Raw genomic sequence first — 24,727 nt, 5'->3', positions numbered from 1 at the left:
GTATCATTGCCATGACTGCTAAAAAAGTAGCCTCCCAAAGGCTCCTCAATGTCATCCAAAAAAGAAAACCTCACAACAGCATCATTGCCACAATTGCTACCCAAGGTAGCCTACCAGAGGCTCAATAGACATCACAAAACAACTATATTAGCCACGAGCAGGCTCCTTATGGGCAAGACAGACCAACAGTAGAGACACGTTCATGGCAACAAGTCCACATCCACGTGGTAACTACACATGAATCGTAAATAACATCATGATCGACTATAAACAACAAGCCAAGGCATAGAAACTAGAACAATTCATGAGGTAGACATGCAGATCCAACGAGGATACCCCACTAACCGCACAAATAAACCGTAATATCAAATAAACAGTAATATCAGATCCCATCCGAGGGAACCCTAACCATTCACAACCCTAACTAGATTCCATACAACAAGTAGCAGAAGATTGAACAACAACGGCATGACTCCATCGTAGGAGACCCTACCCATCGCAAACAACAAGAACCACCACCCTAACTACAAGGTAATCGTAGATCCAGGTCATACCTCCGCGAAGATGAAGATGACCGTCGTGGGGAAGATGAGGAAGTAGCGCGTGCCGATGGAGGACCCGAGGGATGACTCGAATAGCAAATAGACAAGGCAGATCTGCTTGATGGAGAGGAAGAAGCAGGTCACGCCGGGGACAAAGAGGTTGCTTAAGTGGCCAGAAACGAAGAGGTAGCAGATTTGCTCGGTGACGAACACGAAGCACGAATCCAGTGTTCGTTGCTGACCAAGACCCGATGCTCGCCGGTGAAGATGTACCCACGCTCACCGGTGAAGAATTACCCACCCTCCGGATCAGGCGTCCCGCCACCAGCCGCGTCGTCGCCTCCAAGTCGCCGGGATGAGAGGAGAGAAGTGGAGGAATCGAGTGCAAAAGGGAGACAGAAGAGAGGAGTGGAGGAGTCGGTGGAGGCGGCACGTCTACAGGGAAGGAGGTGACACTGCCGGGCGGCCACCGCTTTATACCGGCGGGAGGTAACCCTAGTCGGTACAATTTGTGGCACCAAAGGCTAGCTCGTCTCCCACCTTCCCTCTGCGTGGACAAAACACGCTCGCGCGAGCCTGCACCGCGTGAAACAGCCGGCTTTTGCGTTCCACGCAGGCTGGCGGGCTGTTTTTGCATCATGCTGGTCTGGCCCGGTAGGCCGACCAGGCTACCAATCACAGCTGGTTACACCAGCTAGGTCTAGCCCAACCTCCGTCCAGGCTACCAAACGCGCCCTTGGTTGCTCACACAAGCATCATTACCGTGATTCAAATTTGATTGCGTGCGCATGTTCTTAAGGCAGATAGATACGTCCAATCGATTCTCCATGCTCATCTGGTTCGATAGATGTTAATTGTCTCAGGTGCAGGGTCACCTATATCCATCATTGCAACCAACGAAACATCTTCACAGAGATCATTTTTATCCGCTCGTACAACTAAGCAAGTACTACGTACTCTTCTTTTGACGGTCACTTCATCCACTCAAATCTACTCCTCATCTGATATATGGTGCCGCTCTACAGCATTCATGCAACTAGATGGATCCGAAGCCACTCCTCGGTCACACGCATGATGCTGTTTGATGGAATCATGAATCATATGAAAGGGTCAACCATAAGCATACCTGCAATACAAAAGCATATGAGGGGTCCATGCCCCCCCTCCCCAACCAAAAAAAATCAACTAAGTTCCTATACTGTGCATCTCGTAAAGTCTTAGTATTCGGTGGTAAAATTGGCATATAAGCTAAAATAAAAATAATATAACAAAGTTGTTATAAAAAATGGTTATGCAAAACAAAACAAAAAACTTATACAAGTTGAATTGAACTCTTAACCAATGAAGATATTTTAATCTTTTAGTAGATGAACAAGAAAAATTACAGAATAAATCAACTGCAATCAGCAACAAACAAGAAAATTAATACTAACAAATTATATAAATCGGTGTCCAAGCATGTGTGGAACCATGGTGCATGAAGAGGTGAGGTTCAACGAAACGGTTGTCGATCCGCATCCATTAGGAAGTCACGCGTCCAGGTATGTTTAGTTGCATGCACCACTTAACGTATGAATGGATGATTCTGGATAGTTTCATCTCATCATTATTTTAAACCATTCCATCCATGAATAAGATTCATGGATACGAGCCACAAACACACCTGCAAACCGAAGAAATCTAAACTAAAAATGTGCAGATGTTGTTGGAACCTAGATTCAGCACAGAATTCAATCATAATCGTTGGACGATACATTTCACGACATACAAAATATTACAATTTACAAATGACCATCGATCATCCGCATATTGGAACAGGTACGAGTACAGGACGGGTACATGAACAGGGCACGCAAGCGTGGCGCCGCGACCACGCCACTCACGGTCGCGATGTACGGACAGAGCAACACACAGAGTCACGCACGCACGCACGCTACGCTGATGACGACGCAGATGGCTGGCGGCGGCGATGGGTAGGAGAGACTAGGAGCTAGCGGCGGCCGCAGGTGAGCACCCGGGCGGCGCGCGACAGCAGCCCGGGCTTCTTCTTCCCCCTCGCCCGGCTCCGCGGCCCGGCCACCCGCCGCCACAGCGCGGTCAGCGACGACGTGCCGCCTCCGCGGCGGCGCGACGACCGGGACGCCGAGCGGCGCGTCTTCTTGGTCTTCTTCGTCGTCGGCCACAGCGACGGCATCTTTCGATCTCCGCGTGATGATCTCAGGGGACTGGTAGCTGTTCGCCGGAGACGATGGCTACGGGTGTTTGTGGTGTGCTTCAGTGCTTGCTCGAAGCGCGCGCGGCGCCCGGTCCTTTTAACGACGACCTGGCATGGCGAGCTGGCTGGTGCTCCGGGGCGTGTGTGGCCCTGTGCTCGCGCCACGCGTGCCAGGCTACCTGGTGGAGGGCCGGAGATGCTGCCAAGGCGGTGTCCGTGGCCGGCGCACGTGTCGGCAGGTCGTCGTCAATCCGTTGCAGAGTTTTAAACCGTGCCAATCATGCACGCATCGTCCACCCTGTCCTTGGGCGAGGATCGTTCCAGAGCTCCAAATAAAGAATCAGATAAGTCCATTAAATCGGATCAGTCGATATTACCCCTAGTCATTCATCATTCAATCATTCAATGTGTGTGGATGAAAACACCCTAAGGACGCGCTGCTGCCAGGTCTACCGCCTCAAGCTGCGTATCCGTCCGTTCGCATCAAAGGCGGTTCTTGGATCGCTCTGTTTCTGGCTTCAATTCCTCTATCCCTCGGAGATCGACGAGCTCACAATCCGTTCCCCAATTGGTCTCGCTTGCGCAGAGGTGGCGAAGGCGATCCAGGCCAGCCGGCAGGACAAGACGCGGCGGTGCGAGGAGGCGCTCGACGACCGGCGGCGGCGGCAACCGTCGCAGCCGGGACACGCCGCCACCGCCGCGGGTGGCGATGCGCGGGGGCAGCCCGGCGCCGACGAGGTGGGTGATCGCTCGTCCCCTGTTCCTGGCCTCCGAATCTCCGATTCTGAATTGCGGATTCCGGAATCCAGACTCTCAATCGCCGACTTGGCCTCGTTCTTGGTCCAGGATCGGAAGCGGGCGGAGAAGGCGGACCGGCATCACCGCGGCGGGTCCGGCGGCGGCGGCGCCGTTGCGAGAGGAGGGCGGAGCTGGCGGCCGTCGCTGCGGAGCATCTCCCGAGTCGGCGAGCTGACCCGACCGAGGCTGCTCTGCAACACTGCAACTGCGGCGAGCGACTCCGAGTTGTACTAGAATAGAATGGCAGGAAGGGGAGGGAGCGAGCGAGGGAGATCCGGGAGGGTTCGGGCAATAAACGAGGGACAGGAATGAAATCCTCATTTTTAGTCCACTTTAATCCTCATTTTTAATCCTCATTTTAGTTGTTTGGCATTCTAGGGATCCTCATTTTAATTCTTATGTAACTAAAATGGATAGCATTTTAGGGAATAAAAGATATGTTTTGACATTTTATCATTTTAGGGACTAGATAGCATTTTAGGAATATGGAACCAAACCGAACATTATGAAACCAAACAGGGCTAGATCAAACTTTATATGAAACCAAATGACCTAAATCAAATAAGATCAAATGCATGTATGGTAAATTGGTAAATATAACCAAAGTGATCAGCAGCATACAAATACAAGTATATATAAAACCAGTAGCAGATACTAGTCAAGTACGACACACGACCGTCTTGACTCGACACACAACCGTATACGAACAAGATTACAAGAACAGCAACGTAGCACATCACAAGTTTGACCGATCCACATCACATTGCATTTGCATGCAAGTGGTAATCGTCCCGGCCCGTCCCATCACTCGATGATCAGTAGTAGGCCGGGGTGCGCGTGCAGGTGATGGTCCGCACGACGCGGCGCCACATGGCGCCCAGCGATCCGCCCCGCCGCGTGCGCACCGCCACCGGGGTGTGGTGCCCAACCGCCCCCGCCCTCTTCCTCCTCCGCCACGGCGTCAGCGTCATCAGCGACGGCATCTCGTCGGTCGTCGGTCGAGCTGTGAACAACAATAGTAACAGTAATGATGCAGCGAGAATACAGGAGAGAGATCGCCGGAGATGATGGTGGATTCTTGATGGTCCTGATGAATTTGAATGAGTACGACTGGATCGAGCGGCCTCCCCTTTTAAACCACGGCGCGTCGCGGCCCGGCGCCCCGCCGCGCGCCGACGCGTGTGCGCGCCCAGGTGCACGCGTGGGCGGGCGCAGCGCGCTCCGGGGTGCGACGTGGTGCCCGCGTCAGAGGCCAGCCGCGCCGGCCGTGCCTCGTTCTCTGCCCTCCAGACGGTTCCAGAAAGACAACTCACGCTTCGACTGGTCCTCCTCCTCCTCCTCCTCCGTGCCCGGCTCTGGCGCGCGACGCGTGTGCGTGCGCACGGGCCACGTGACCACGTCGAGTCGTCGAACGAACAAGCAGAGGCAGAGAGGCTGGTGGGGGGCGGCGGCGCGCGACGCACGGCTCTTGTCCTCCCCGTGCCCGTGGCTCCATCGCCGGCCGAGGAGCTCGGCTCGTTCTCGGTTCGGCTCAGCTTAATATACTCTACTGTCGCGTGGGCTATTATTTGAAAAAAAAGATACGCTCGTGGCGCCTCTCTTCACTTTCCTCCAAGGCTCCAATGCCTTCGCCATTCAACGCAAGTATGATGATCTGGCTCGTTGGCTCAAACGTGAGACAACCAAAAGCCGAGCTCCGCCCCCTCAGCTCATTGGTCTTAACAAGCCGAGCCGACTTGGTCCCTAGCGAGACGATCTGACGAGCTGAGCTGCTCAGAGCAACCCCACCTGTCGACTCAGGGAGCGTTTGGATACTAGATGCTAAACTTCCGCAGTATCACATCAAATGTTCGGATGTTAATTAAAAGGACTAAACATGAGCTAATTATAAAACTAATTGTAGAATCCTGTGCTAATTCGCGAGACGAATGTGCTAATTCACGAGACGAATCTATTAAGCCTAATTAATCCATCATTAGCAAATGGTTACTGTAGCACCACATTGTCAAATCATGAACTAATTAGGCTCAATAAATTCATCTCGCGAATTAGACTCCATCTGTGCAATTAGTTTTTTAATTAGCCTATATTTAATACTTCTAATTAGCATCCAAACATCCGATGTGATAGGTGCTAAACTTTAGCACGGGATTGATAGGTGCTAAACTTTAGTACGGGGTATCCATAAGTCTAAAACTTGAGCTCCCTACGTTCCAAGTATCTCACATAAGTCTAAAACATGAGCTAGCATAAGTCTAAGACATGAACTCCTTCCGTTCCAAATTGTAGGTCATTTTAACTTTTTTAAGGGTAGATATTACTTTTAAAAGGTCAAAACGACCTATAATTTGGAACGGAAGGATTAACATGCAACCATGATTGCAAAGTTAATATATTTTACAGCATCAGCAGCAACGATGAAAGCCTGTTTTCTTAAACAAGCTGGATAGGATCGAGATGAAACCGAAGTAAAGCCACACGGACCAAAGAGGGGGGGAGGTAGTGATAACTGATAAGATGAAAACCGTAACATAGATCTAGAGTAATGAATGCAGCAACAAAAGTATGCTTTCTAGGTCATGATCTGGACAGGAGACATTTCAATTCATCAGGTATGAAAAGCTCAGAGCATGTGGTTATTTCTTACGGGTGTGAAATGCATAAAATCAAGATGATACACTAAATAACCAGGATTCATGAAGGGAAATCTGCCGGCCACTGCGCAAACGACCTTACATAAACAGTCCACGACAAACTACTGAACTCTGGATCTATAATTGGCATATGGCTTCCAAAAAAAAAACTGCGAGGAAGTAAACCCAAGCAGCTGAAACATACATCTGCTGATGTCTGCCTCAATATACAAGTTGCAACAGCAACACAAAGCAAATCAAACCCATTAAGAATATATGTAACTTCAATATATTAGCTTGCTTATACTACAAGGGGGTATGAAAACTGGATGTGACAATTCATAAGAGGGGCAAATCTAGCCCACTGGAATCTGCACTGCGGTAATATTCATCAATGAACTCCTACAACTGACCAAAAGAGGCCTCACAAAAAAAGAACCTACATGTACTTTCCAGTCCTCAAGACTAATTCCCCAACTAATAGGTATACATTTATCAGGGCAGTTCCATGGAGGAAATAGATAAGCCAAAAAAGGAGTAAACAGAGGGAGAGCGACCTCCTGTGTGGTTTCAAAAGTTAATCAGAATCAAGTATTACTCTGCACCAGACTGCAACAAGATATGATTGTGAACAGCCTCTATCAGCAATGAGCAGAAATTTAGTCGCATTTGATATTTCTGTAGATTCTCCTCACAAATAGAGTAGAGCCCAGATAGCCAACAGCACCTACATACAAACAGAATGAATGTCAAAACAGGACCGACACATGCTTGAAATGAAATGAACTTAGTTTCAAAGCTCACCACAAAGTATCCCCAATCCAAGACAGAACATCAGGGTGTAACCAAAGTAAAAGCTTGTCTGGAAGAAGCCTGACATCTTTGTCTTCACATGATAATAGTATATGGAGTATAAATATACATACAAGGCTGTAGAAGCAGCAGAGAAGAATGATGTCCATTGCCAGTGATAGTTCTCAGCATTCAACAAGAAATAAGTACCCACGATAGTGACACATATGGTGACTATTATGAGTATGACAAACACCAGCAGCATGAAACCATAAACATAGTACACCTGCCAAGCAACAAAAGAGACGATCTTAATATTCCTCAAACTAAAGAGAACTGAACATTGACATATAGAAAAATTTACTTGGCAACCAAACTTCTGTAATTAAGAAAGTACTGCACATCTTTCACAAATGGCAGTTATTGGAATAAAAGGTACTTCTGAGTGGTGGAGCATGCACCAACATATAGTTTTTCTTTACCTTGTAGTTCCAGAAGGAAGTGAACACAAAGTACATCTCAATGAAGATGCTGCCAAAGGGGAGAAGCCCACCCATCAATGAAATAACAGAAGGTGTAAGGTACCACTTCTTTTCAGGAATAGGACGTGGAATTGTTTTCACACGGCATGGGTTGTTGGGAGCACCACTCCAGTTTCTGCCAACTACAGTTCCCAATAGCACCAACGGGAAGGAGATGAAAGCCCAAAGAACAAATATGACAACCATTGTACCGAATGGTATAGCTGCTAATGACCGGTAGAAGATAGCAATGGTGTTTAACACTAATCCAATTGAGAAGCACAAAAATGGAAAAAGGGATGCCGTAAGGATCATGGATTTTATCCAGTTTTTGCCTGCCATGGAATGAAGTAATGCATTCAGTGAAATAGATGAATTAAACCCAAGAATCTATTCACTACAGCAGAATAATATGGGAAGTTTGACATAATAACTATAACAAATAAATCAAAATTTGTGCGGAATCATACCACCATTCCTTGAATACAGGCCACCACTAACATATCCAGAGATGAAGGATGTAAGAGCATAACATACAATAAAGGTTGTGATGATAGCTCCTCGTCTGACAAATAGAGCACAGTTAGGAACTAACTGGAAAAGTTAGTGCACACTGATACAAGCTAAACAATATTTCTGTTGTGTGCTGTCCCAAAAATGAAGTCGGTAAAAGTGCAGGCATGACAAGGTTTTGTGATGATTGCTTCATGTCTGACAAATAGAGCATATATCCTGATATCTAAGAACAGTTTTGCTTCTATATTACTGACAGTTTGAAACATTCACATAATGATGAAAGCATGATAGCAGTAATTCATATGTTACAAACTTTCCATGTTTTCAAGTCTGAACAATGGCACCATTTGTCTGAAATTCCGGGTTGCTCGCTCTTGCACATTGTCTCTCATGGCAGCTAGTTCATTTCAGTTATAGGGTTCTACCTAAGTTAACAATGGCACCATTTTATATAAAGATATCCTACTGTGGCCATATAACAAAATAAGATATTAATCACCTACTGAATATCTCAATTGTACCTGTACCCAATCATTTCATCTAAAGAAAGATATGATTTACTTAAGCACAGAACAAGAATGCACTATGAAAGGTCAATCATTCTCATAGAAGATTGATCACAACAATTACTACAAAACGATTATATATTATAAACCTACTAAATTTTGCACATCCAATGCAGAAAAAAAGAATGCTGGTTGTGAACTTACCCAACATATAACATGCCAACAATGGCCAACACAATCACAAGCAGGATAAGAGCTGCCAGCTGAGTGCCAATACCAACAAAGGCAGAAAGAAACACCAGGCCACGAGGAGGCCTAAATACATCTCCATGGACAAGCTTCCATCCAGATTCCTCATTAACATCTCGCTCCTGAAAAGGGTAAATCGTATCTTAAATTCTTAACAACGCATCCCACCAAAGAAAAACGTTTACTACGGAATTTGTATGATTCAACTTGATGTTTGACTAACTATTTGACTATTTTTTCTGAATTCTGTAGAAATGGTTAACATATATTTCCTATAAAGAACGTTCAAGATTTATGCACTTCTAGAAATACTACATGACATAATGGTAATGGTCGAACATTCATCTTGGCTCTAAGAGATGCAAAAGGTAAAAACAATGAGTTCTCTTAGCAGAGGAATATATAAGTAAATTCCAGACTTCAGATTTAGAACTTACAAGAGATTCCAAGTCGTCATCTTCACGAGCATATTTTGCATAATCATTTCTCAGTGTCCTCATCAATATCATTGACACTAAACCAGTCAGGAAAATAACCATCATGAATGAGTTGAAGATGGAGAACCAGTGAATCTGAACATGGAAGATACAATGAGTCATCCATTTTGTAATTCCAAAAGATAGAAAAAAAATGTTGTCAGAATCAACTCAGAATCAAGGAAAGAAGATAAAAGTGTCCATATGAAATGTTTTGCTCGTCACTGGTGCAAATAAGAATTACCTGATGTTCAAAGAACGGGTAGTCCAAGTAAACTTCAAAACGCCGTGCAAATGCCACATTTGTTTGCACCCACTTTACTGAATATGTCATATCCAACTTTTTACCAGCTTCAAGAAGCTTAGGCGACTCTTGCGTGAGATTGACATGAATTATCTACAAAGGAAATTTAATTAGCCAACGTATGGGTCTCAGCTAATCCGTTTAAGGTTATATACAATACATACCCTGTTACCATTGTATTTAACAACAATGTTCTTGTGAGTGTAAAGATAATGCTTGTTCTCATTGTTTTTGTCAGTTTCCCCAACAAAACCTGTTCAGATTTCAAGAGACCAAATTTAAAAAAGAAAATAGAGAGCAGAAAGAATTATGCAACAGAAAGGATAGGTACAGAACCACTTACCCCACAATGGCAGATCATCTAGGTGATTTGACCACAGCAAGAAATGGCACAAAATATGGATAAAAAGAATGTCAGAAGAAAGGAATAGCATTCAAAACAATAAAAAACTGTGCATCAGAATGGGGGAAAAAACATTTACATACCTATGAAAAGCTCAAACCAATATGAGCTCTCAATAGCATCAGAAAATTGCCGAACCTTTTGAGCATCAAGTTCAATTGTGCAAATGAGGCCCTTGTCCACATTTTCTAAAACAAAAACAAAACATTCAAATTTAACAAGTTAGTCAGATAAACCACTCAACAGAAACGAACATGCATTGATGCCTGGCCCAACAAAATATAAATAAATTCAAGGAGGATGTAAAGGTTAGCATACTTAAGAATTTTATATCAATCTGACTATCGATCAGCTCATTTCCACCGAGGACCTCTCCCAGCCCACCCCATTTATGTGTGGGGTTTTCAGATGGTTGACAAAATGGGAGGCTGTAATAGTTGTACGTTTCCTGAGGGTTATTGTATGGTCCAACCTTGTTTACCCATAGCTTAACAGGTTCTTCTGCTTTGTACTGCACATAAGAAAAACAAGCCGCAGCTGTAATGCTTTACTAGATTAAAATCAGTGAAACTAAAATTTGAAGACAAGAAGATTTCAGTTTGTTGTAAGAAACAATGAAGTTCTCTGAATTGGTATACAGTAGCAACAAGCCTAACTGTGTGGAACATAGAGAAGAGCAATGATCTTGGTCACTTAATGATAATTCAAACAAACCATGACCAGATTATGAAAAAAAAATCTGATATTTCTTAAGCCCAGGAGTTCAATCAATTCCCAACGCTAATCATTGGAACCAGAGGTATTTAACAGACTCAGCACAGAGCAGCCCTCTAGACAGAAATAAAAGGGTCAACAGTCAACAAGCTAATATCTAGGAGAGCAGCCCTCTAGACAAAAAATAAAAGGGTAAACAGCCAACAAGCTGCTAATCTAGCCTTCTAGACAGAATAAATGGGTAAACACAGGCTGATAATCAAGGAAGCATACATGTACATGTTTCACCTTACAAATAGTAAGTTTCTACTAATGACATTAAGGCCCAACTTTGTGTAACTACAGGCCACCATATAGAAACATACACTAGTTAACTATTCTGGAAGTTATAAATGCAGTTGCAAGTACCTATCTCTGTGTCATATCTGATCCCTGATTGGTGCCTAACAAATAGTGAGATAGTTTGGATGTCACGTAGCTAATTTAAGCCCTGATCGGGCGATCACTCCCAAATATGAGTAAGAACGTAACCCCAGTTGTTTAACAATAACTTAAATATGAAGAATGAAGGAGTACTTTTCGTTTGAACTACCAATACCAAGTCACTAGCCACCACAGCATGGTCTTCCAAATGTTGCGTCTTCATTGAAATGCCCATGATAACTACCACATTAAAGTGTAGTATAACAACTAAGTCTTTGATGATATGCATGCATTGTACCCTTCCATGCATTGTACCCTTCCACAATCGTGACGTGCAGCATCTAATAAGTAATGAGAAGCCCCCAATCTACTTTCAGTCTTACTCAAGGCCTGCAACCAGCTGTTTCCCTATGAAAATGTTACACTATTTGAAAGTTGCATGCAACCAAAAACGAACTTTTGTCTGAATGCGGTTGTCACAATCTCTTCCCGCACTCCCACAGCAACCGAGATCAAAACGGACAATTTCTGAAACAACCTTTCATCCCATTAATTCGCTCATAACCTGAGCGCCCAGCCATTCGCATCACAGAGCAACAAATCAAAGCCGTGACCTCGTACTAAGCACGCAACTCCCAGCGCTCGGCAACGTATCACCCGCGCGCCAGGCGCAGATCCGGCGCCGGCGCCTCGACGGATCCAACCAAGGAGCGTTCGGATCTAGGGTTGGGAGGAAGGGGTACGCACCTTGTGGTCGGCCTCGGAGGCGTACGCGTGCGGCAGGCGCGCGACGGCGAGGAGGACGGCAACGAGGAGGAGCACGCCGCGGCGGAGCATCGTCGGCGGCGAGATCTGGGCGGAGGGAGGCGGCCGCGAGCGTGCGGGTGTGTCTCAGTGCCGAACGAGCACGAGGTACCTCATACGGAGGAAAATGGCCGCAGTTTTGCGAAGAGGTCCCTGTGGCATGCGATATTTGATACTGATGGCCATGAGAATTGAGAACAGAACATGTATTACTTCGTTTTTCGCGTGCGTAAAATTGTGAAGAGAATGTCAAACGATAAATAACCACATAATAACCATGCAAAGATAACGAAAATTTTAATACATACAGATTAAATAAAATTGTGTAATAATTCGAATGTCATATGCATTGTTCATATCGAGAGAAGATAAAGGTGTACCAAATAAAAATATGCGGATCGTATTTTGGATTCAAATAGCAGAAAGTGGTTGTAAGGCACCTGGCAGAACTCAAATGTATAGTGCTAAATAGTGCCAACTCGGCTTCATAATTATCAATATGGAAATACAATACCAGTGGAGTATGTACGAAGCTCGACAATGATGGTTTAACAAGTTATACGAAACAATACTCTTTGTCGGAACTCACAAGGCATCATTGACCGTGACCCATTTTAACTCGGAAGGCATCATTGACCGTGACCCATTTTACGTTTTTGCATTGGGAGGTTGGCTATTGTGTTGGGAGGTTGGAGTAGCCAGTGATTTCCATAAGCCATAGGGATGGAGTTATAAAGAGCACGGGGTGTTTGATTCCCCGCCATACTTTGCCACACCTAACCTTAGGCAAGTTTGATCAAGTTGGCAAGTGTTTGGTTGGACAACTAACCTTTGGCAAGATTTTTTGGGCTCCACATGTCTTAAAGACAAAACGTATGGTAAGATTTCCTTTGCCATGGTAAAGTGTGACTTCAAATTTTTTTACCATACTTTTTGTGACTTGTTGCACTTGCCGAAAGTTAGGTGTGGCAAATGGTGGCTAGCAACCAAACATCCCCGCATTTCCGTGCCGAGGCAAAAGCCAAGGCCGCCTTCTCCGCGGGCCCCACAGTCCAGCCTCACACCGCGAAACCCCCGTATCTCAACTCAAATCAAAAGGCCCCAGCGGAAAATTCCGCTCCCATTTGAAATCCTCCAACTCGCGGGAATCGCCGCCATCGCGGTCGGCTGGCCGCCGTGGAGAGGCCCACTCGCTGGCTCTACGCTGGCTTTGTAGGGGCACGGAGCCGCCGCCAAACTCCGTGGGCGCATCGGATGCATCTCCTTGCCCGGTGAGCCGCTCGCGCTTCCTCCAGCTAGTTCCTATTTCGTCTAGGGTTTATATGCGCCAATGCTAGCTGTCGCTTCCCCTAATTTGACTGATTTTTCTTCGGAGATATCCGACGATTGATTTAGTTCCCCTTGGGAGAAACTGATGGATTGAGGAGTCGGTTTGCGGGGTTTCTCCTTGAGGAATGTAAAATTAATTTTTTTTCTAGAATACGCAGGAGAGTTGCGTATCTTTGTATCAAGAAGAAGAAACGATGGAACGTTAATTACAATGCGAGCCAACCGGGCACACGCACACGGATTATCTTATCTAGAGTTTGTACCTAGAGATAAACAACTAACAACCAACAGAAATGAGCATGAGCAGGGAAGGAAACTAAACGCCTAGCAGTCCTACCGACGCTGGCCAGCCTAGGAGGGACAGGTGCTTAGCACCAGCACAGCACCGTAAGTGAGCTTGCTCGGCGATCTCGTGAAACAACTGTCCATGGTGCTTAACCAGTGCCCTGTTGAACTCCCGATCGTTCCCGATCCTTCCAAATATTCCAGGAGATGAGCATAAACGCGGAGTCCAGTCCTTTCTTCTTCAGAATATCAAGCACACTCCGCTTGAGCAACCGCCAGTCAATGAGGCTGAGTTCCAGGAATGGTGAAATTACCTGGAGCTTGTTCTCTTGGACACAAACAGTGGACGCACTTGCGTCGCTGACCACCGCACGCAACGTATCCCTACGACTTCTCGCATTCAACCCTCGCACGTTCCAAACAAGAATGTTGTGATTGCACGAATCCATGAAGCTTGGCGACAGTGGAGGAACACGTCCCACATCAGCAGATCGTGGTTGCGGCGGTTGCCTGGTTGGTTATCAGTATGAGCTCCGCGTCAGAGAGCACGTTCGTGGCCCGGAAGATGTCGCAGAGCGCCGCGAAGTGGCGGGGCTGCATCGTTGACATGAGAAACTTGTCAAATTCCTTCGCCATCACCTACTCAGCTTCATCATCGCGGGATATGATCCCTAGCTTCTTCATCGCAAGAATTTCCCCTTTCTTCGATGGCCGGATATCGTTGAGCGGTTGGTTGGTGATCCGGCCGCTGCGCCTGGGCGTTGGTGCCGGTCCTGTCACTGTACCGTTCGCCCGCGGCAAGGAAGCGAGCGGCGCCTGGAGGGCAAGGCGCTCGCTGCTAAGGAAAGCAGCTGTCTTGGCTTAGGCCGCAGTGGTGCTGGCAGTGTCTGGTGGGGAGGGTGACGACGCCAATGCCGGTGGCTGCTGGTCATCTGCGCGCGTGTCCTGCTGTGCTTGAGGTCGCACAGTGTTGCATGCGATCGCTGCCGGACTACGCCAATGCAAATATAAAGTATTTGCAGAAATAGCAACAAAATGTTGATCGGAAACTGTTATCGCCTATTTGAATAACTGGAAAAAAAGATAAAGAGATTTGTTTTAGGAAACACAAGAAATTATGATTTGCAACATTCCTGATGCAAACCAGCCAGAGATAAGCCTCACGTCTTATATTTTCTATGGTTTGAAAATGAGTTGTGAAGCCTAGATATTTTCATAAACAAGGGTATCAGATGAATTGGCTTTTTTACCTGTGAGGTTCCTGCATTCCAAACTGAACTTGGATATAATTTTCATTTTTAGCTTTATTTTGATTTGTTGTAAGTATAATATGATATTCATAGAGGCTAGGATTTGTGAATTATTTTTTAGTTGACCTTATCTCTGATCTAGCAAGAGTTCTTCATGCCCTAAATCAGACAAAGAGTTTATATTCTTATGTACAATATCAGATTTAATTCAAACCATCAAATTGGCTGCACCATAAACATTTTGTCTCAAAATCAAGTATGAATCTTAGGATGAAATTGAATGGATTGTCTATTTTAAAACTATATTGTTATAACGTTACATGTCTACGTCAGGACTGTGCATGTGCAGATGTCAGCAAAGCTCAAGGTTGGACCAGTCAATGTAGGTCTTGTTTAGTTGGCAAATTTGGGAGGTGCAAAATTACTGTGCCAGCACTGCAGCATACTGTAGCGTTTCGTTTGTATTTGTGAATTATTATCCAAATATTGACTAATTAGGCTCAAAAGATTCGTCTCGCAAAGTACAACAAAACTGTGCAATTAGTTTTTAATTTCATCTACATTTAGTACTCCATGCATGTACCGCAAGTTTGATGTGATGGGGAATCTTCTTTTTGCATAGTGTCAAAGTTGGGAGTTGGGGGTAACTAAACATGGCCGTAATGTTCCAGCCACAAACGGAAATGTATTATTACAGGCTAAAAGCTGTGCACGCAACAACAGGTAGAATTGGAGTTTTAGACAGAAGAGAAAACATCTGTATGACCTAAGAATGATTGCTAAGGCAGTTTTGGTTCAGGTATGCTATCAAGTATCAACCTGATATTTGCCAATTTAAACGACTGCTTTCCCTCCCTGCACTCCAACAAATTCTGTTCTTGGTTGGAAATTTTGTTATATACGTATTCAAATGATGTTGTTATAGTTATTCACAATTATGCTGTTTGGAAATCCGAAAGATCATATATCATCTGGTCATTTTGTCAATGCTGTTATGGCTCATCTATATTATACGCTCGCATAGTGCCATGGATTTCAGGCCCATGGCCCAACACTGGCCTTCTTAATGCTTCCCTCCTTCCACATTCTTAAGCAACAGGTTGGTCCATGCGCTTTGCGTGAACTTGCCACCAGCCCATTCAGGCATGCATATCTCGTTTCTAAACATTTAGCCAAGTGCTCCAAGTGTTCAGCCTTACCCTACATAGTGATTTAGCTTGTGCCATGAATACATGAGTAAAAGTAATATCGTGTGGTTTTAAGACTTATAATTTCGATCATGTCTGTTCTTAGGATGACTTCTTCAGATAATGTTGCTGTCTTCCCAAAAATCTGTTTATGCCTTCATCAAATATGTTGGACAGACATGATGCCCTCGCTGTATTATCTTTCTGCATCTGATTGGTACTACTAAATTCGTTAAACTCAAACATACCTGCATAAACTGTTATCTCACACCCTTCTGCTGTTCTGCGCTAACAGGGTCAATCCATCAAGTTATTCATAAGAAAGGCATATCCTGAACCTTTGGGTAGGGAAATAAGCTCCTCTTGTGCACAAGCTTAGGTAACTCACCAGCACAAGCTTTGCTATTTTGTACATGCTGTGGATATTTTCCTTGCTCTTGTGAAAATCGTGAGATGACATGAATCGCTGCATTAACTAGATGCTATTGCTTGAAAGTGGAACAGCAGAAATATAGCAAGAAAGATTTTTTCTCATTTTTTATTATCTCCTGGAAACGGGAGTTGGACAGGGACAGTGGTTCAATAAATTATCACCAAAGGTTCTAACAGTGATGTCTTTCCAGAAATTTTGAAATATGCTCTCTTGTTATCTGCATGTTAGGTGGCCCGGTCGCCCGAGTGATGCAATGACAAAGATCCATAGAAGCTTCCAACCATCGAGCCTACCACATCTTCATGCCTTTTATGAACTGGAGTGGCCTAGTGGGTGCGCTGGAGGTTATTGTATCTTTTTACTCACTTCTCTTGTTAGGTGCTGGTTCTGATGCACTGACAAAGATTTGAAATATTGTTTCATCTGACCTACCTCATTCTAGAAGGGCTCATTTCACTCTTCATCATCATTGACGTTACAGATAAATCACTTGCACCATCTTTCAGTTGCTCAAACTGTGGTGTTAGGTAAAGCTATACAGGCTTTGCATCATATCCGCATGCATCCACAATATCCCACCCACTTTATTTTTCTTCTCTCTTTTTTTCTCTTTTTTGTTTCATGGAGTCCTCCTCAGAGGTAGAACCTTCACTAGACCTAACTCATCCTATGTAGTATGAATGTCAAAACATCTTTACATCTTTTCTTCCCTTTTGCTTTGGGAACCAGATTTATCCAAAAGCTTATGTGACTTTCATCTGGAAAAGGCAGTTGTGCACTTATCTGCTCCACTCATGTCATGTGTGCTGCATGTCGGAAAAGATTGAGAGCAATTTGGCATGCAGTCAAACCAGCTGGGCATTTCACCTTGCTGATGGGGGAGAATCTCACCAATGTTTGTAGTGCTCCATAATGGAGTGCCTCTGCCATGTCTTAGAGCACAACGATGAATAAAGTAGCATTTTGACTTTAGAAGAAAACCACTTGCTACACATGTGCCCAATATACTGCCTTCTTCTTTACATATTCTGCCACTTTAACGGCAGCATGAGTTTTTAGAAGCTGCCTTTGGTGCGAGACTATTGATTCGACAGTTGCAGAAAAAGTCACTCCCAGTATGTTTTGGGTTGGTATTTGGTAACAAACAGGTACAACTGTTACACTATTACTAGCGGCAATATTTTGTAGCATACACTATTCTGTTAACACTCCCAATGCAAGATGGAGGATTGCTGCGACAAGTCCTCGTAGGGGCCACTAAAACGAAAAGTGTAAAGCTAAGATCAACCGCAATGGGTCGGTGGTTTTAGGATCTAGTTGCTGTCAATGCAGACAAGAATCTGTGTGGATAGATTAGGGTTAATTTTGCAATAAGTATTCCGATGATCAGTATACATATTATCACCTCACTGTTTACGTGTTCAACAGAATCATTAATTCATTTTTGTTTCCTTTTGCAAAGATAAGTGCACACGATATATTCTTGATGTGATTTGGCCATATATAGTGCACAAGGTTAATCTTGTTATCACTTTTTTGTTGGGCCTTCCTTAATATGCAGGCTACGATGACCTGTACTATGTCTGTTCTGCAGTTGCAGTAGTTGCTTTTTCAGAACATACATCAAAGAGCTCACTGAATGGTCCTGAACAGCTTGAATGAAGAATCGGACTTCAAAAGTAGCTATTACTTGGGCTATCATCCTGCAAAGCTGCTGTAAGGTACTGTTTTCTCAGCGATTTTCCTAAGCTACCTTCAAGGATGCTGACTGAACAAGACTAAGTAATTGCGGCGTATGGTTTTAATGTCGTTTTTGTAGGTTACATCACATATGCCAATATGTGAGGATGCATACGTTTTGCTGGACTGCCTGCCCATACTCAAAGCACGCACCGTGTCTTCTACACAACCAGGTACGTACCATGTACAAAGGACGCTCGTCTAGGTATGACAAGAGGACGAAGTTCTTAAGTGGGATTGAGCATCATGAACATGTGATATTTGGATGGTTAGGCAGGAAGATAAGATTGCTTTTATTCTCCAACAAAAGATCAGCATATCGACCACCAGATACAAGTTACCACTCACTGGATACCACACAAATGGATGACATGATCTTAGAGATGTACACCAAAGTTTAGCGACATCGATCCTGACTGTTTAACAAACGTTGGCCGTTGGTGGACCAGGGTGATCCAAAACCGTGTAACTTAACATAAAAGGATGAATATTGGACTTCCACTAAAGTTAGCAATCGATAAGCTGTTGGATTTTTGTTGACTCGGCCAAGACTATGAAACAGCCGGCTGATATCACTTTCAACTTTTCCTGGACTGTAGCAGCTGCTCCTTTTCTGAAAAAAAATTAGGTGACCCGCAATATCGCCCGCCTTTTCGCATCCATTGCCGCTCACTGATAGAGATAGTTTTGCAAGCGGACGCTGCATCCACTGACCACACTTGGGAAGTCAGTCATTGGGGTTGGGACGGAGGAGTCACTTCACTTGGGCTTCTAGAAGGTGAGCCCCAGCAAAAGAGAACGCTTTTTCCGAAATGCCATAAAAAAAACTTGCCAAGCCATTGGAAAATGACGCTTGAAAAGGATGGTTGAGGTCGGAGATGAGATGGGAGCAATTGGCAATTGTGGGTGCACGCAAAAGCACAGCCCGGGGATTCGTGGGAAGAAGAAGACCGGCTGTGGCCTGTGTTTGCTGCTGTCTTTTGGGGTGATGTCATGTGGGCTACCAACCACCAACTACCACCGCCCCATGTTTCCCCTGGAAAACCTTAGCGCTTATTCCATTCCCGCCCTCTCCTTGTCCATCCATTACTACAGTCATCTTCATCATCTTCTACCAAGTTGGTGCTGGTGGCATCTCCTTCACCGTGAAGATTCTGATTCTTTTTTTTTTTTGCAAGTGAGTGGATTGTGATAATTTTGAGTGGTCGAGAATGTAGATGCAAATTCACAAGGAAGTTTTCAACATGTTGTTACTCATGAAACCGTGATCGTCCGGTCACATGATCTGGAATGGATCAAGCAGTGCCGTATGTACTCCTGCATGCATGGTCATAGGCGTAGAACGTTCCGGTTAAATTCGTGCCTATCCAGAGGAACATAGTGAATCATCATCGGCTAAGAATATGGATGGAGGTCCACACTTGCTTGAACCACTGGGGGTCAGCACAAAGGGGAAAAGGAGAGCGATACTTCATATTTCGGTGGGGAATTGTTTTGTCATCTGCGTCCTTTCTGGCGATTGTTGAGGGGGCTAAGAATATAAGCTCCATCATGCATTCAGGTGGTCAAATGGGAAGGAGCTTTTGCAGTCACAGAGATTCTTGGCCGCTTTTTTCCTGCATTTGCAGTTAGCCCCTCTATAGTCACTGCCTGTTAGAAAGTTTTGCATAAGATCCTGCCGGCCAACCTGTAAAATAATTCATCTTGTCAGTAGATCACAGGTCATTGTACAAATTACAGTGAGTCAGCAATCTTATGCATGAATGGAAGCATTGGGTGGAAGGTTCATGTCACGAGCGTGGTTCTTTCCTTCAAGGAAACTTTCTTTTTCAAACATTAGAGCACTTTTAACCCTCGGCTCGGCCAAGAGAATTATTGGATCGCACAAGTCCTCACTGATTCAAACTGTGGAAATTCTGCTGCAGCTGATCTGTTTGCAAGATAAAAATTTTCGCAGGCATATCTGGACAAATCGTTACATAAGATCTGTTGATATCTTAATTATTGCCATATGTTTCCACTGGACTCGCTCTCTGTTGGCTATTAGCGTGCGCGATTTGACTAGACAAGATGAGCCAGTTCTTTTTTCCCACCAGGAGTTCTTTGGTTATTAAGTCAACGTTTAGCTTTGGCACAGTTCCAGTGAACAGACTTTCTTGTAGCAACAACTACTCGACTAAGTATCCCAGTTTTTAATTGTGCTCGTTTAGATATCTCAGAGAGATCCAATCAACGGGATTTGCTAATAGTTTTTCTTAGCAAGGAACACCAACAAAAGGGAGAGGTCCTTCACTACGAATACAGATGTCACGTGCATGCCTTACACGGGTGTGATGAGATCTGTGTACTGTTGATATTGACTCGTGCATAATTTTATTCAGCTCCGGCCTCTGAGTGAAGACTAATTTTGGCAATTACTTGTTTCAGTTTAGGGCGTGTTTGGACCCTCGGATTAAAATTTAGCCCTTGTCACATCAAATATTCGGATGCTAATTAGAAGGACTAAATATGAGCTAATTATAAAACTAATTACAGAAGTTCTGGGCTAATTCGCGAGACGAATCTATTAAGCCTAATTAATCCATCATTAGTAAATGGTTACTGTAGCACCACGTTGTCAAATCATGGACTAATTAAGCTTAATAGATTCGTCTCATGAATTAGTCTCCATCTGTGCAATTAATTTTGTAATTAGCTTATATTTAATCCTCTTAATTAGCTAAAGTTAAGCAGGTAGGAAAACTCTTCGCATGGAAACTACTAGTTTGTTACCTCTTCATATTAGTAGTGACAAAATAAGAGAGGTCACAAGACTAACAGGTTGATGCACACCAATTATATATGGTGTTAATATTAGTAAGAAATCAATGGACAGATCTGATGAAGTCAGATTTACTTAGTCTGTATATAACATGGGTCAGATGCATACCTCATTTTTCTCCAGGTGTAAGCCTCTCTATACAGATGTTTGGATGCTAGGGGCTAAACTTTAGCCCCTGTCACATCGGATGTTTGGATACTAGAACATTAAATATAAACTAATTGCATAGATGGAGACTAATTCGCGAGATGAATTTATTAAGCCTAATTAGTCCATGATTTGACAATGTGGTGCTACAGTAACCATTTGCTAATGATGGATTAATTAGGCTTAATAGATTCGTCTCGCGAATTAGCTCATAGCTTCTGCAATTAGTTTTATAATTAGCTCATGTTTAGTCCTTCTAATTAGTATCCGAATATTCGATGTGACAAGAACTAAACTTTAACCCGATGTCTAGTCCCATACTGCACCTGCATAGAGAGGCTTACACCTGGAGAAAAATGAGGTATGCATCTGACCCATGTTATATACAGACTGAGTAAATCTGACTTCATCAGATCTGTCCAGTGATTTCTTACTAATATTAACACCATATATAATTGGTGTGCATCAACTTGTTAGTCTGGTGACCTCTCTTATTTTGTCACTACTAATATGAAGAGGTAACAAACTAGTAGTTTCCAAGGGAAGAGTTTTCCTACCTGCTTATTTTGTCATCTAGGAATTCAGATATTGCGAATCTTTGCAAAAGATGGGTAGCCTGACATTAGGCCACAAAGGGAGAATTAACATCCATTTTTTAACTGATGCCTTGCTTATGTTACAAGATAAGTGGAGAACCATGTTGCAAATAATTATAAGGAAAAATAAATAGGCCTAGATTTTACCTTTACTGCAGCACCGGTAATTTATTTGCAGGTCTCATCTTTCCTTTGACTCCAGACTTGAGAGGCCTAAGAATATAATCTTCTCCTTCGATTGCATTATGATTTATCAGAATAGCATTATCGCATTTCTTTTCTTTTCTTGAAGAAAGCATTATCGCATCTCAACCCTTCCTTTACAATGAATGGTATACTGGCATTCTGCATTGCCCTCTCACCAGGGGGGAAAAAAGAAGAGGAATGCTTGCATGCCTTTTTTGTTTCGAAAAGAAAATTGTTGCTGTTATTGAAGTGAAAGAGGAGCTGGTCTGCATTCTGCACCATCCATTGGTAAATGATTCCTGTACGTCTGTAGTAGCTACAACAGTCAAGTATATGGCTCTTTTCTGGAAGATCCTTAGAATTGACCACACCCAGAGACTAGAGTTCACCACTGCTGTCCTGTCCTCCTTAAACTTGTGATGAAGGTAGCCTAGATCACCATTACTGGCCCCCACTCTGCTCCAAAAGATCCAGTACTGCTGCTACCAGCCATAGACTACAGCATCAGGCAGGCCATCCCTGATCCATGATAAAAACTAGCAATCGATCAGACCACCAACCACCACCACCTCCCATCGCCTCCGCGCTCCGGCCAGACTGGTCATTAAGAAACCAAAAAGCTTCCCCCAATCCATGCCGCTCCTCCGTGGCACTTTATCTCCCCTCTGCATTCACTCACTCGCCAACACCCCTTCCACCCCTTCTACCTACCTACCTAACCAACCGGAGCAAGGGCATCTCGCTCACATGCTCCCAACCCAACTCCCTTCCCTTCGCTCTACAAGACAATCTCTTTTGGAGCCAAAAATCGGCGCCATCCTTTCCCTGTTTCTCACCGAGTGGTCATGTGGTTGCAGACATTCAGGGACGGGACCTGACCTGACTGACTCTCCCCCGTAACCACCAGCACACACAACCCCATTCACTTTCAGCATCTCGGGCAGCCATGGCTCATGCATCTTGCAAAGGTTTCCTTTGGGTGGATTCAAGCACGTCTAGGTGAAGATCATGAGGTTTTTTTTAAAATAAACTTGTTTAGTGTTGAAAAGACAAGCAACAGACAGAGGAGGTAGGTGGAGGTAGCAGAGATCATGAACTGGTAGTACTATATGCATGTCGCCAAAGATGATTTGTTGAGGAGGGATGTGGCATGAACACGTTGCCCGAGGGCTCGGAAGCGACAGAACGAGAGCACATTTTCCTCATAGAACCATGGTGCATGTTACAGAGAGCTGCTAAGCATGTGTGGCTTTTAACTAGTTAATTAACTATTATATCTGCCCCCTTCCCTCCCTCGATAATCCCCTCCAAGATTATGTCGTCACTGATCACTCTTACTGCTACACTACTATTGGCCTCTGAAGCAGGGTGCTGCCTGTAAAAAATTCCGAGCCCATTGCTCCTGCCTGGCGGCGCCGCAGACGCACTCGACGCCCGGCCGGTACCCGAGGCTGTTCAGGCACAGGCACACCGCCGCCGTCGCATTGCCGTGTCCAGCTGTCGCCGCCGCTTCCTGCTTCAGTGGCTTGAAGGAGTCCTCCGGCGGCTCGTAGGGCGCCAGGCTGATGGACAGGTTGAGGTCGATGTCGAGGTGCCGTCGCGGCGGCGCCGGCGGCGGTGGAGGAGTGGCGGACCGCGGCTCGTCGTCGCTGCTGCGGCTGCAGGCCTCAGGCGAGTTCGAGATGACCTCGAAATGGTCCTGCTGGTGGTGATGGCCCGGAGCGGCGGCGGCGTGCAGCTTCGGCGCCTCCAGCTGGTAATGCTGCTGCTGTTGCTGCCCCGGCGCGCCGCTGGCGGCGGCGGCGATCGGCCGGTGGGTCTGCGGGTCGATGCCGCGGGCGACGAGCTTGCGCTTGATGTGCGTGTTCCAGTAGTTCTTGATCTCGTTGTCCGTCCTGCCCGGCAGCCTCCCGGCGATCAGCGACCATCTAACGATAAGAGAAGAGATAAACGATCAGAAAAAAAGAAAAGAAAATCCTTCCTCCGATCCCCAGGTAATAACTCTGGCTGATTGATTCCTTGACGAATGCTCTGATCTAGCGATCTTTGATATACATGGTATATATGCCAGGACTGGCAGCACGCAGCAGCTTACTTGTTGCCGAAGAGCTCGTGGAACTTGATGATGAGTTCGTCCTCCTCCTCGGTGAAGTTGCCGCGCTTGAGGTCGGGGCGCAGGTAGTTGATCCACCGCAGCCGGCAGCTCTTCCCGCACCGCAGCAGCCCTGCACCGCGCGCCGCCGTAAGTATCATATCACACTCACACGCATCTTCCCGGCCATCTCGTAACATCATCATTCAAATCCAAAGGCATCTAGATGGCCGGACGGATTCGCATGGTACACGCACCTGCGGCCCTGGGGAGCGACCTCCAGCACCCCTCGCCGTGGGCCTTGATGTAGGCGATGAGGCGCTGGTCCTCCTCCTTGGTCCAGGCGCCCTTGTTGGTGTGCGCCTGCTCGCAGCACGGGGACCTCCCCATGCCGGACGCGGCCGCCGCAGGTAGATCCTCCTCCTCCTCCTCCCTCCTTCGATCCTGCTCCGGCCTCGCGGAGTGGAGTCCGGCCGTCGCCCGCGAGAGAGGAAGGAAGAAGAAGACGAGGGGGCAGGCGCGTTGCTTGGGTGATGGGCGGCGATGGAGTTTCGGCAGCGCGAGCTTTTCGTGAACAAGGGGAGACGACGGGGAGGGAGGGGGTGGTTGGTTTTATACGAGGGGAGGGGGGAGGAGCGAGCGGGGGTGAGGGCCCCATTGACCCGGATCGCTGTGAGCCATGCCATTTGACCGAGTTGGTGTGATGGGGGGCGGAGGGGAGCGGAGGTGGGGCCGGCGAGTGTTAGTTGGGGGGGGGGGGGGGGG

At 45.5% G+C, this 24,727-nt stretch overlaps 3 protein-coding genes across 3 annotated transcripts; 1 reads left to right on the top strand and 2 right to left on the bottom strand.

Annotated features, from left to right (window-relative positions):
* The first annotated feature begins 2,736 nt into the window (after positions 1–2,736).
* On the top strand, positions 2,737–4,006 carry LOC101753472. Its single transcript, XM_004978808.4, has 2 exons — positions 2,737–3,495; positions 3,604–4,006. The coding sequence occupies exons 1-2, from the start codon at positions 3,163–3,165 to the stop codon at positions 3,787–3,789; spliced, it is 519 nt and encodes a 172-aa protein (XP_004978865.1). The 5' UTR covers positions 2,737–3,162; the 3' UTR covers positions 3,790–4,006.
* A 2,436-nt stretch (positions 4,007–6,442) lies between these two features.
* Positions 6,443–12,040, bottom strand: LOC101754285 (transmembrane 9 superfamily member 1). The gene is made up of 12 exons (XM_004978810.3): positions 11,840–12,040; positions 10,274–10,466; positions 10,039–10,143; positions 9,896–9,913; positions 9,717–9,805; positions 9,493–9,645; positions 9,210–9,344; positions 8,728–8,894; positions 7,972–8,066; positions 7,463–7,836; positions 6,993–7,266; positions 6,443–6,915 (listed from the first exon to the last, which is right to left on the bottom strand). The coding sequence occupies exons 1-12, from the start codon at positions 11,927–11,929 to the stop codon at positions 6,848–6,850; spliced, it is 1,761 nt and encodes a 586-aa protein (XP_004978867.1). The 5' UTR covers positions 11,930–12,040; the 3' UTR covers positions 6,443–6,847.
* An 11,006-nt stretch (positions 12,041–23,046) lies between these two features.
* Positions 23,047–24,542, bottom strand: LOC101754682 (myb-related protein Zm38). The gene is made up of 3 exons (XM_004978811.2): positions 24,220–24,542; positions 23,966–24,095; positions 23,047–23,798 (listed from the first exon to the last, which is right to left on the bottom strand). Exons 1-3 carry the CDS (start codon positions 24,350–24,352, stop codon positions 23,219–23,221), a joined length of 843 nt encoding a protein of 280 aa, XP_004978868.1. The 5' UTR covers positions 24,353–24,542; the 3' UTR covers positions 23,047–23,218.
* Between the last annotated feature and the right edge of the window lie 185 nt (positions 24,543–24,727).

The sequence above is a fragment of the Setaria italica genome, chromosome VIII, assembly GCF_000263155.2.
Source record: "Setaria italica strain Yugu1 chromosome VIII, Setaria_italica_v2.0, whole genome shotgun sequence".
Classification (NCBI taxonomy): domain Eukaryota; kingdom Viridiplantae; phylum Streptophyta; class Magnoliopsida; order Poales; family Poaceae; genus Setaria; species Setaria italica.
This window is presented reverse-complemented; position numbering and strand designations above follow the sequence as displayed.